The 12,717-nt window shown below is 39.5% G+C and overlaps 3 protein-coding genes across 6 annotated transcripts in view; all 3 read right to left on the reverse strand.

The window, feature by feature from the left end:
- Positions 1–12,717, reverse strand: part of LOC117755730 (protein FAM163A-like) — a 29,318-nt gene that overhangs the window by 6,943 nt on the left and 9,658 nt on the right. For 3 of the 4 annotated variants that reach the window (XM_034575768.1, XM_034575767.1, XM_034575765.1), the window contains 3 exons: positions 12,454–12,568; positions 10,300–11,593; positions 1,947–1,961 (listed from right to left, as the gene is read on the reverse strand). In XM_034575768.1, the coding sequence (XP_034431659.1) occupies positions 11,216–11,593; positions 12,454–12,546 (471 nt within the window). In that variant the 5' untranslated portion in view covers positions 12,547–12,568 and the 3' untranslated portion in view covers positions 1,947–1,961; positions 10,300–11,215. The remainder of the gene's footprint in view (positions 1–1,946; positions 1,962–10,299; positions 11,594–12,453; positions 12,569–12,717) is intronic. The other variant, XM_034575766.1, reaches the window with a different exon arrangement.
- On the reverse strand, positions 22–3,253 carry ebi3 (Epstein-Barr virus induced 3). The gene is made up of 6 exons (XM_034575764.1): positions 2,978–3,253; positions 2,337–2,451; positions 2,071–2,176; positions 1,344–1,458; positions 1,034–1,197; positions 22–363 (listed from the first exon to the last, which is right to left on the reverse strand). Exons 1-6 carry the CDS (start codon positions 3,063–3,065, stop codon positions 208–210), a joined length of 744 nt encoding a protein of 247 aa, XP_034431655.1. The 5' UTR covers positions 3,066–3,253; the 3' UTR covers positions 22–207.
- Positions 3,414–8,015, reverse strand: LOC117755727 (rab GTPase-activating protein 1-like). Its single transcript, XM_034575762.1, has 8 exons — positions 7,529–8,015; positions 6,765–6,845; positions 6,507–6,617; positions 5,698–5,802; positions 5,519–5,602; positions 5,326–5,397; positions 4,853–5,116; positions 3,414–3,872 (listed from the first exon to the last, which is right to left on the reverse strand). Exons 1-8 carry the CDS (start codon positions 7,637–7,639, stop codon positions 3,684–3,686), a joined length of 1,017 nt encoding a protein of 338 aa, XP_034431653.1. The 5' UTR covers positions 7,640–8,015; the 3' UTR covers positions 3,414–3,683.

Genomic DNA, 12,717 nt, shown 5'->3' on the forward strand with positions numbered 1-12,717 from the left:
ATTTTATTTTTCACAGAAATGTTGCTGTTTCCTTGACAATAAAACCAACAGTGTTACAACAAACACTACCACAATACAAAAATTAAATTTCTTTATAAATAAATTTTAAATATCAATGACCTTTGCTTGCATTGTATGTGCACTCAAAACAACAATGATCACTGGTAGCTTAGAAGGAGAGAGATAAATAAAACAGGGGGTGAGAGTCTAAGGCTTCGTCCTCGGTAAGGTGATGTTTACAGGCGAACTCCAGTTGCTGCACTTGCCCAGATCCAGCAGCTCCTTGGCGCACACCTGGAACAGGTACTCCCTCCCCGGGCTCAGCCCCTTCAGCTCCACCTGGGCGCTCTCAAACGGACCCAACTGGAGGACAAAATATACAATGTATTATTTTTAACATCCTCAGTTTGAAATTAAACACAACGGCTGAGGTTTGCATATGCAGATTTAACACAAATCGTCTCCATGAAAGATTTAATGTTATTTATCATCTGGAAATATATGTGGTTCTGGTTTATTATGGATTCTAACTTTATTAATGTTAGAATACTTCATCTGTGAGCAGATTGACTAATAACAGCACTTTTGGGGTTGCCAGGTTGGGAATAATCCCTTTGAATATTATGTTTACTTCTTCTTTTTGGTAATAATACAGTTACAAATGACAGTTATCATTAATTTATGTCTCCACTAATACAAGTTAATAATTTTTTTTAGATAGACTTTATTAGTGTACACAGGATAAACATCAGCCATAATATATGGCTGATATATATATATAATATTTAGATAATGCGAAGAGGCCAATATTTACAAAACAGAAAAGATAATAATGCAATTTCATGATTTAAATAAAATATTAAATTGTTTCAATCAAACAATTGAAAATTTATAGGAGACATAAAAAAAACAAATGTAACAAGGATTTGTTTACAGAACACTTTTTGGAACAAGGATTTTTTGAAAGAGTTTCACATATCACATCATTTCCGTTGTTGTTAACCCTGTAGATTCTGATGAAGCGCTTTCTTACATTGACAGACGATGCGATGCCCCTGTTCTCCCACTGGTACATTATCTGGTATTTGAGGGGGAAGATGTGCAGGTTGGTCCAGGTGGACGGAGGAGACCACTGCACCAGCAGGTTTCTGGTGCTGTGAGAGGAAACCCGGACGTCTACGGGAGGATCTGGTTTCACTGCACAACCAGAGACAGAGAAAATGAATATTGCTTCTTCTTATATTATCGGTATCAAGCCAAGATGTAAAACTGCATCTCCATCAATGGTAGTAACTCACACCTAACATACATTTAACACTTTTAAAAATGGTTCCAGTTCTTACCAATGTCCTCCAACATAAAACTTGAGAGGTAGGAGCTGCTTCCACCAGAATTAACAGCCGTGACGTTGATGATGTAGTCGGTGAGAAGCTTCAGGTTGGGCAGCTGGCAGTGCCACTAGAGCAGAAAGCAGATTTGATTCCAGTTAGTACATCTTAACGGTAAGTGCATTTTATAGTATATTTCAATTTGAAAGAATCTATAATTGAAAGTATTTTGCTAATTTATATATACTGACAGTGTATTTTATTTATTTGTAGTATCCCTTTATAAAGAGAAATATCTGCTTATTACTTTATATCTTTTATGTTACTTGCTGATCAAACAACTTTTAACTAAAACTATTGTATTGTTTCATGTACCTCTATGTACTTTTATGTATTTTATGCATTTACTTTATTTTATTTAATCATTTTATCTTATTCAACTTTTTCTAAAGCCCTTTGAACTGCATTTATGTATGAAAGTTACTGTAAATAAAGTTTATTATATTATTGTGATGAACACACAACTCAACAAAACCAAGCACAATGCTCCTTATTTTCGCTGGTCTCCTGTAATGGATGTAGTCACTGTGACCAGTTTGGAAATGGAGTATCATCAACATTACAGTTTAAAACCTTCACAAATCCAAACCCGTAATAATGTGTGCTCAGTTTAATTTAGGTTCAAATCTGCTTCTGTACAGAAGGGAAAACCTCTCAACTGCAAGGACAAATAACCTTCTACCTGTTCAGATGATGATGATGATGATGACGATGATGTAGGGGATGAAGAATTATGGGAGGGTGGGATGAGATGACACTGCTCTGTGATTGGCTGCCCGTGTCTCTCACTGTCAAACAAACACATTTACATGAATACAAACAAGCTCCTTAATGACACTCAACAACTGCAGTCCATGCTACTAAAAGGGGTCAGTTGTTTGGGTCAGCACCAGCAGGAGGAAGAGGAGGAGGAGGATGAAGAAGAGTTGCTTAATTTGTCAGATTTACCTGTAGGTGGCAACGTAATGTGTCGGTGGGCAGTGGGACGGTTCAGGCCAGGAGCAAAGAGTCACATTCGGATAGCTCGAGCACCAGCAATGCACTCGTGGAACGGGGGGAGGAACTGGTGGAACAAAACACATTCAGTGAAAAAATATAAATAATAATACAAGCAGAGCATTTAAAAAATGAACGTGTTTTTCTATCCATGAAAAAAATAATGTTTTAATATTACTTATCTTTCCTTGACTATTCTTACTATTTTTGATAACTATTTATTATTATTGTTTTTAATGTAATTATTTTATTTGTATGTTCCCAGTTTCTTTATCACTTAAAAGATAAACACAATGAAAACAAAAAAAATTGAAATACACATACACACAAAAAACATTAAGCTACATAAATAAAATAGAGCATTTTTCTGTTCTGTAAAAAGATGAAAATAGACAAAATGACAGAATTAAAGTGACTGTATAAAGCACAATCCCAAAACTATGATACAATAAAACATGATTATTAAATAATATCTATTTTAGCTTATTGGTTAAAACTAATTCACACACACACAAACACACAAAACACACACAATGTACCACACACAGCACAAGCCAATAACTGTGAGCGTATCGGCACAGACTGGTACTCACCCCCTGATGTAGCTCTCAGTAGGTCCAGTGCTTGTCCTCCCAGAACACACAGGAGGAGAGTCACAGTGAACAACAGCGCAGCCATCATCAGTCTTTGAGAACAATAATTCTGCCCTTGATTGTTGTCTGTTAAAAAGATATCTCTAAAAACCCTGTGAAGCCTGTCACAGACAATACTATTCTTTCGTTCTCTGCTCCGTTTCCTCCAGTTACTACACCAGTCAAAGTTCAGAGATAACAATCTCCTCTCGCTCTCTCCCTGAGTGTGAGTGTGTTTGTGTCGCGGCTGATCAGCTCTTTAAAAGCAGAAAAGGAAAGAGGAACTCGCACGCAAATGTGCAAATGTGGTTTACCTCCCACAGAAACAATTGTTTCACTTTGATGTGTCAAGTTTCCTTATGTCACAAGCAAAAACAACAAGTTTCATATAAGAGTATTTAACATTTGTGTTTTATTGTTTACAGATGAAATAATTATGTACAAGAAGATGCATTTCTTTGAAAGTGGTGAAGAGACAGGAGAGAACTTGTCGGCACCTGTCCAGTTTCTCCCTCTGCTCCTCTTTGTGCTCCAGATGGTCCTCTAGTGTCCAAAATGACAAATAGCAGCGATAGCATTGAAAACACAGTGTGCGGCTCACACTTAAAAAGTCTTGATCAAGCTACAATGTCCATTTCCAGCTGATCAGTGTCCACAGTCTGAGCTGTCACATATTTTCTGGACAGGGAGCCACGGTGGAGGTTCCAGCCCAATGCGGACGCCCCGTCCCTGGGTTGTGCTTATACCATTGAGTCCCTCCACTGGATGTGCGCAGGGACGTGAAGGCCTTGCTGATCCAGTTGTTCTTTGCTGCATGTAACTGGTTGGCCATGAGACCCTTCTGGTGCTCCAGGTCCTGGAAGAATAAATACAGATGAACAGCCTTTATTAGAAATGTTACCATAAATGTGCACTTTACACTTTAACATGTTAATTTCAGCTCTTATTTGTACCGCTGTAATGTTTATGCTCTTGTATTTCTCTGGAAGTCCTTGTAATATTGAGGTAAAAGATAGAAAAATAATTTAGGTAGACAAACAGGCATACTGTATAATAAACTAACAAATAACAAACTTTATTGTTCTTAAATCAAACCGGTCAAATTTACTGAGTTAGTTCATCAGGGATCATTTCTTGTAGTACCTGAATACCCATTATGTTTATACTGATCAGAGTCTACTTAAATAATATACTAAATGGACACTGTTATTTTGCATGTAAGAAGAAAGTACAATCAAAGTAAAAGGTAATATACTTGTTTTAAGTACACTGAAATACTACTAGACCTACATGAATAATACATTTTACAGTAGAACCCATTTAATATACTTTAAAAAAAACAACGCAAATACTGATATTTTCATCTTGTATCATTTAACTGAAATCATTCAAAGTGAAGACATTTCTCCTTTCAAGAGGCTTTTCTGGAAAATTGTTGGATCCTGTTTTTTTAAGCGTATTTAAGCGTATTTAGGTCAGTTTAGGGAAGAAGCTTTTTTTCAATGAGGAAAATCTTATCTTTCACATTTTGTTTTTGTTTCTTTATGAATTAATTTCTGCTATTTCTTCCTGCTCACATCTTCTCTGTCACTTCTGCTTTCCACCAGCAGCGTGGAGACCTTGGGAAATCCTGTCCTGTCTTCTACACTCAAGCTGTTACGCTAAATGGAAATGCTTCATGTCAGTGGGGTCTGATGGCTGAACTGAAGGTAGTTGAGACACTTAGTTTCCTGAGTTACAGGTCAGGCAGCAAACATTCCCTGTTAAGCTCCTGTGAGTAGAAGTTGTATTTCTGTTGTTATTAAGGTAAAAAAGCACGATTAGCACGATATTTACCTGGATTTCGCACTTAGCCTCCACCATCTGGAGTTTGGTCTGCGCCAAGTCCTGCTCCAGCCCCCTGATCTGAGCCCTGAGGGACTCCCTCTCCTGGTCCTGCCTCCTCTGCTCCGCCTTGTTAGGAGGTCCCCTGTCCCCATCCTGAGCTCTGGTCATCACGAGGCCTCCTGTCTGAGCTGCTGCTGTTGCTGCTGCTGCTGGAGACGAGGGTTCATCTGTGTCCACAATGTGCTGACAGCGAGAACAAGCCTTCACTGCACTCTGCAAACACGGAGGATGAGATATGTGAGATGAGAATATCACTGACACCTGCTGCAATAAACCATCTGTAATGAGAACGTTACGCAGCCGAGTCGTGTTAACAATTTCTTGAAAGCGTGGAAAATTGCTTCCTTCAACATTCTGTTCTAAATGTGGCTTGAAAGAGATAAAAAAAAAAAAAGAAGAGATGAAAGTTTTTTTATTCTCACCTTGAATGAATCCAGCTCCTCTCTGTGGGCGGTCTGCTGCCTCTCCAGACGGTTTGTCAGCTGGGAGCAGATCTGAGCGGAGGAGCGTTTGATAATAACATCATTAAGCAAAAACACAACTGAATTCTTTATTATTATATATATATTATTTAAAGCGTACACCCCGATTCTTAACCCTGACGATTGTCTGTACCTGTTTGTAGTCTGCGATGATGCCCGATGACCTTTTGACCTCCTGCTCAGCCTTCTCAAGCTCTCTTCGAAACACCTCCTTCAGCTGTAAGAGGAGGAAATCATTTTAGCCCTAACGCCGACAACAAAGTGATTATTATAATGACTGTGGGAGGCAGTAGAACCAGTTTTAGTTTTTACCATGGCAGCTTCCTCTTCCTTCCCAATCTTCTCCTCCTCTGTGGCCTGCAGGAGATGTCTGGTCCACACGAGGTCTTTGGCGAGTTCGTCCTCTTTGTCCTCCGCCTGTCAACAGGCCACAAACACCTCGATGCATTATTACATTTTTAAATATCTAATAAAAAATAAAAAAATCTACGGTTTTCCAGGTTTAGTTAGAATAACTAAACACATGAAAAACAGAAAAAAATGTATGCACAATAATTCAATGCATTTTTCAAGGGTAATAATTATAGTAATTATATATATATATCATTATAATAACTGGTATAAATAAAAAAATGTTAAATATAAATGTATATGTTAAATATTAGATTTAAATGTTAAATATAAATATTAAATGTAAATGAAAATGTTTTAACAAAATGTGGGAGTTGAGAATATATTTAACATTGACGACTTCTATTTAAACCATTTCATAATTTTGCTTAACTCCAGAACATCACTCTTGGAAAATCCATCTCATTATTTTACATTTGAAAAGATGGTGCTTTCTTCTTACATTTGGCAAAGCTTAATGTGCTGAGCAGGATTAAAACACACAAAGCAGCACCCCATCATTTCAGGGATTTGTTGAACCATTTCCTTTTTAAAAAAGACATCTTTAATCATAAATGCATGCTTTATGTTTCTCTGGATAAAATGAGAGCTTAGCTCAGCACTGTCAGTTTGTCTATTGCAGTTTTTTTAAAGCAAAGACCAGTTTTGGTGTTTTTGTATTTTTAAAAGAAACTCTGGCTCTTTCTATGAAGGGCGGGAGCTAATCGCACCTTGTCCAGGGCGTTCCTCAGGGCGACCTTGCTGCTGATGAGTCGATAGGCCAGGTTGTCGTTTTCCTGCTCCAGACGGAGGCTGGTCTGCTCCAGACGACGGTTTTCCTTCTGAAAAAACACTCAACTATCAGGGTTTGTGGCTCACAAACAATTAAACAATTTAATTTCTGCTGATACAGGAAGTGACTGCATGTGAGGGCTGAGCTTCAAAGACATTGGGTTTTTAAATCAAGTCAAAAGTCAAAGATTTCTGACCTGGTATTTGTCCAAAGGATCTTCTACAGCCTCCATCATCTGAAGCCGGCTTTCCCTCAGCTTAGCTTTCTTTGTCGGAACCTGAGGGGAGAAAGAATCAGATCTAACTAAATACACTAATTTGGAAAACACTGTCATATTTAACTGAAATGAAGAGAGATATCTCCTCCACACAGATCTGGTGCCGGATGCAGAGCGAGTGCAACAAATCAAGAGCAGGCCCCAAAAAGAGATCCGGATAAGACTGAGATAAGACATAACTGAGCACATGGGGGGGGGGGGGGGGGGGAATGCAGGAAGGAATAAATGTGGAGGGAAGGGTTATTTTAAAGCCTGAAATTACAATTTCCATATCTTGAATATCTAAAATGAATAAAACAGAATTCTTTTCCTAATGTCTCAAATGACAAATCATCACATAGGATGACAGTAAAGTCATTTTTTCCTTTTTTTTGGAATTAACTTATTTTAACTTATAATGATTTTACTGACAATTCCCCTCTCGCTTTAGGAAAATCCTGTGAATCCAAGTTGTGTATCTGTATGTTTTTAGATGCATTGCACTGATTTCCTGAAGATACACTGAAGTGAAAGTTCAACTAAATCCACAACAGTGTTTCAGAATGAGTAGTAGCTTTTTCATACATCTACAAATATTAGAATAGTGCCACGGTTTTGGTCAGTGTTGTTCTTTTGTCGGGATCAGCTGAGGCGCTCTGAAATGCTTATTTAACTGGATAAATCCAAGCAACAGTGAGTCTTACTGTGAATTTAGGTCCCGTTTCCGCCACCAGACAGGCCAGGATCTCCTCCTCGCTCATCTGTTCCATAACTTTGGCATCGTACGCCATCATCGTGGACACCTCCTCCATCATCTTGCCCAAATACGCAGCCTGGCTAGCTGCTCACGCTCGCACAAACAATCAAGGCCTGTGCAGGAAAAACACCTCCAACTCCAGAAATCACAACCGATTCCTCAGATGTAAGGTGAGTTCCTGAAGGGGAAGACGTCTTGTTTTGACTCACAGTGACGCAGGCGAGCGGTGAATCCAGCATGAGAGCGTAAAAAGGACTAAAGACGCACGATCGGGGTAAAGTCCACGTCTTCCCAACACAAGGAAACTCAGCTTTACAGTCCAAAGGTGGAGGACAGAGAGAGATATACCTCCCAACAGGTAGAGAGCAGCTGTGTCCTTTCACACCAGAGAGCAGAGCCACTTGGACACAGTGTCATCTGAGGGAGTGTGTGTGTGTGAGAGAGTGTGTTACAGGTGCACAGGCAGTAACAGGTTCAGCAAGGTTTATATGAGACCTGAGAGAGTGTGTGACAGAACAACAGTCTCAGATACACCCACTGCAGCGCTCACCTTTCAACACGCAACCCACACACACTTAAACAACACTAACAACAATAATTTGATCCCACAATGCATTTTTTTGGGACATTCATCTTAACTTTCATCCATTTTCCACTTTCTTCTTATTCATACTCTGACACAGACGCAGTATGAAGCTGCCACACTGACATGGACCCACTTTAAATGACGGAAGTGACGTAAGTGATGTGGTATTTGTGATATTTCCCCTGAGGTGCCCGTGTGACACACATTATTGTCGTGGTCTGAGCAGCCTGGCAGGAGAGCAAACGGGTCCAGCAGGTAAAGCATGACTTTGCAGAATAACAAAAGAGGAGTCTGCACCTCCGCCCACTTATTCCCCTTTATTCACATTTTCCCTCGCAAGTTTCTCCCGACTTTGTCACGACGTCTCTCACTCAATTTCTTGTCTTTTCCTTTCATGATGGATGACAAATTACTTAAGTTTCCCCCCTGTAGGTTTCACTTCCCTTTCTCTCAGCGGCTTGTGGCTCCCTCTCACTTCCGTCTTTGATTTTACTCAACTTTATCTTCGAGTCCCTAAACGTTGGTGATTTTGTTTTGTCATTGTGGTTGAAGACTAACAACAAAAAAGTCCAGGCAGATGTATAAACATTTATTCCTCCTCAAAAAAAGGAACCATTTGTGAAACACGGTGGATTCTTTTGTGCATCAGGGTATAACAAAACTTATTCACACAGACAAATCTGAAAAATAAAATTTTTTAACAATCGGAAGAAAGCAAGGAACCTGAAAATATAAAGGTGTCAGTTCTGATTCTGTTGTGGTCACTGTGGTGCAACAACAACACAGAGCCGGTGGCCGCTAGAAATAAACCTTTCACCAGACAATGGGAACCATATGTGTTGCGTGAATATATCAAAGTGGTGAACACGAACGCTAAATTAACAAAAAGTCATTTTACATATTTACTGTAATTTAGCACAAACTTATTCACAACAATGGGAGGTGAGGAAAGAATCGTAACTCAGAGCTCAGTGGGAACATTGTGAGAATACAGTGAATAAATATATTTATGTCTTTTCATCAATAATCTTTCATACAATTGTGGTCATATATTTATCTCAGTTAAAGAACAACGTTGGATAATTGGACAAAGTAAACTTTCATTTCCAAATGTAAATGTTCCATTCTCTCACAATCCACGAGGGAAGTAGATGGAGAAACTCACATTTGGTACAAACTTACTTAAACACATCTAAACCCTGACAACGTTCACAAAAACTACAATACTCCTTGAAAATATATAGATTCAGGCATATACTGTGGAATAACACTGCATTTCCTCACTCTATAGCAGATATAATGGCTTTAGATAAAAACATGAACCTTATATATTTGTCACTTCCCTAAAACAAAACTCAAATCTTCTTTTCATCCACCTCAATCTGTAAACATGAACATATTAATACCATCAAATCCTATGGAAGACACAAGTCTAGCTCAATTTCATAAAACCTGAAGTGAAAGTAGAAGCAAAATTTATTCTCACTGTAGTAAAGGACTTTTTTTTACTAGCAGACTGAAACTCGACTCTTCCAGATAATTGCATGATGCACGAAAATGCTCCGACTTGGGAGTTTCTCCTCACGTCTTTTCCTCCGCCAACAGTAGAAACTACCGATGGAGCCGAGTCGTTTCTGTCCAAACGAGCGCCTCGTAGAAAAACTGTTAGCCCTCATGTATAATAAGCAGCAGAGGAGTGGGGGGGGGGGGGGAACCAAAGAAGTGGTGGTGGTCCATGTTTTAGACTCTGCATTTTGTTACCGGTTGTCTTCTTGTGAGCAAGAGCCCCCTAGTGGCTAACCTGTGATTTGTGATATTGGGCTATATGACAGAAAGTTGACTTGACTTGTTCATGAGTTTTTTTCTGATATTTGCGTTAAATAAGGAAAGAGAACTCAAAATCTTATTGGATAAGTACAAATCCACCTTTTACCTCTGACAAGCGGATTATGTTTTCACACCTGTCTGCTTGTTTGTTGATTTGTTCGTTTGTTTGTTAGCAAGATTACACAAAACAACCGAACAGATTTACGCAAAGGTTATTGACAGGACGGGATGTGGCTCAGGTAAGAACTGTTTAACTTTTGGTATGGATCTGGATCAGGGCGCGGAGCCAGGATTCCCCCCCAAACACACTTTCTTTAACATTGCAAGATGTTTTTTTAAACATTTTCACTAATTTCCCAAGGAATGTTTAAACACTTTTTGCACTTTCATTTTTCCTTTGGGAGGAAATTCCTACTTTTCTGAATAATTAGCACAAAAAAAACATTGTGACACCCGAGAAAATGTGATTCAATTGTGAAATTATTTGGAAATGAATCAGAAAATATGAACCAATAACATTAAAGTGTAACCAAAAAGATTATGGTGGAATTTTTGGTGGTAAAGTGATTTTGTTAAATTCAATTTGTAATTCATTAATTCTTATAACTCAATTCCTTTTGGTTTGTAAAAACAGTGCAGTTTATAAAATAAACTTTCATGGCAACAAACATTTTGTTTTTCATAATTCATCTGTAATTGATCATCAACATGTTTTTTGTGAAAAAAAGAAAGAACAATGACTTGTGCGTGGGGCCCTTTCGTGGTCACACTATGAAGAACATGCATGGTCACGTGTCTCTGACCACCTTCACATGTATCTGACCACTTTCACATGTGGCCTGAATGACGGCACCAGTGTAGACGCGTCCACACCTGAATGTGGACCGGATCCCGTTTATGATCCAATCGGCAACAACACATTTTAGTCCCACGTGAAACAAAGTGAGGCTGATTAACCACCTCCCTGCTGATGTAACAGCACTTCACGCTGCCCTCTGCTGGTCCGTGGATCTGTTGCCCACACAGAGGCACTGCTCAGTCTATGGGTCACTTTCCTCGGATGAATCTGTGGCTGAAGTGAGCGTGTGCGGTAATGTGGGTGTGTGAGTGTAATTGTGCTGTTTTGTAATCCATCACCTGAATTAAGTCACATGTGCTCGATGTGCGAATGTCAGGTGTATGCACGTAAATCTATATGTCTGTGTGGCGGTGCAGCAGAGGTCAGACCTGGGTGCTGTAGGGGCGCGGCGGTGGAGGGAACATGTCCGAGGGGCCGAAGTAACTCAGAGGAGAGGATCCCTGCGGGTTGGCGGACAGAGGAAGAGAGACGGACGGGTTCTCGTAGTAGGTGTGGAAGCCCAGCCGCTCCCCTCCGTTACGCATTCCGTCCGCGAGTCCAGAGTGGATGGGGCGCGGCGAACAGGTGGGGCAGGGGCTGTGGTGGGAACCCGTGTCCAGCTGATCCAGGGAGACGGGGGTGATAGTGGCGCCGTCCATGGCGAGGGCGTTGCAGGCGTTGCAGGGAAAGTGAGAGAGGGGGTCCTCTCCCACCAAGGAGCCCACGTCCACCTCAGAATCATTTTTCTTACAGCAGTAATACTGCAGAGGGCGAGGGAGGAGACAGAGGGAGAGTGAGTTTGAGAAAGAAGGGTTCGGGGTTTGGATGCTTAAAGGAAACATAGGATGCTTAAACACTAAACACTGTTATAGGTTTTTTGAGAATGTAAATGTAATACTTCTAAATTTTCCTTTTTCAGTGAACTATCCCTTTAAAGATACAGGAGCTAAAACCAATGTTACAGACAGAGGCTGAAAAGAGGAGCTGCAGCGATGGACAGTGATGTGTTTTCTGAGCATTAGAGCATTTAAACCTTTTCAAGTGATAACACGTTAAAATTATGAACCTGAGGATGAGCATAACATGTCTCCTTTAATATATTTTAAAATATACAGTGCAGTGAGAACTACACAGTAGAGGATTAGCATTGGTCTGAGCATTTAAAAGCTAAATGACATCATGAAAAGTACTAAAAAGAAAAACAAAGAATAATACAAAAGAGACAAAAATTGACAAAAAAAACTATTTTCTACATCCATAAAAGGATTAATTCATTTTTTGTAATCTTATCTTAATTTCATCAATTTCAAATGTCTCATGATGTTCACAGATCAATGAGCTCAGTTATTGTTTTTTACAAGTCGTATATAAAAAGCTTTATAGTGCAAAGGCTTCAAATGTTTTTTGCACAACAGTATGATTTGCATTCGTATACTGTACATTTGTGTTTATATAATTTTTTTAAGTATTTTGTTTGTATTTTTAAGTTTACACATGTATATTTCATATATTTATCTCATTATGCTCTCTACTCTTTGCTCAAATCTCGTGTTCCCTTCTTGTGTTCCTGCTTTCTATCCATCCATCTATCCATTTCAGATTCATGCACACACAGTGGTACCTGGAGTCTACAGTAACAGAGCACTGCTACGATGCACAGCAGTATCACTCCGGCGAGAATTCCTCCGGTTATAACGATAGTTCCCGCTGACATTCGACCAGCTCTCCATCAAACCCTTCTGAGCGAGGCGGAGCGATGATGAAAGCAGTAGAGAGAGAGAGAGAGAGAGAGAGAGAGAGAGAGAGAGAGAGAGAGAGAGAGAGAGAGAAACTCTGGTTGAGCTCATTAGACATGTGGATTTCAGTGCAGCTAAAAGACTATCCT

Source organism: Hippoglossus hippoglossus, chromosome 22 (genome assembly GCF_009819705.1).
Source record: "Hippoglossus hippoglossus isolate fHipHip1 chromosome 22, fHipHip1.pri, whole genome shotgun sequence".
NCBI classification, from domain to species: domain Eukaryota; kingdom Metazoa; phylum Chordata; class Actinopteri; order Pleuronectiformes; family Pleuronectidae; genus Hippoglossus; species Hippoglossus hippoglossus.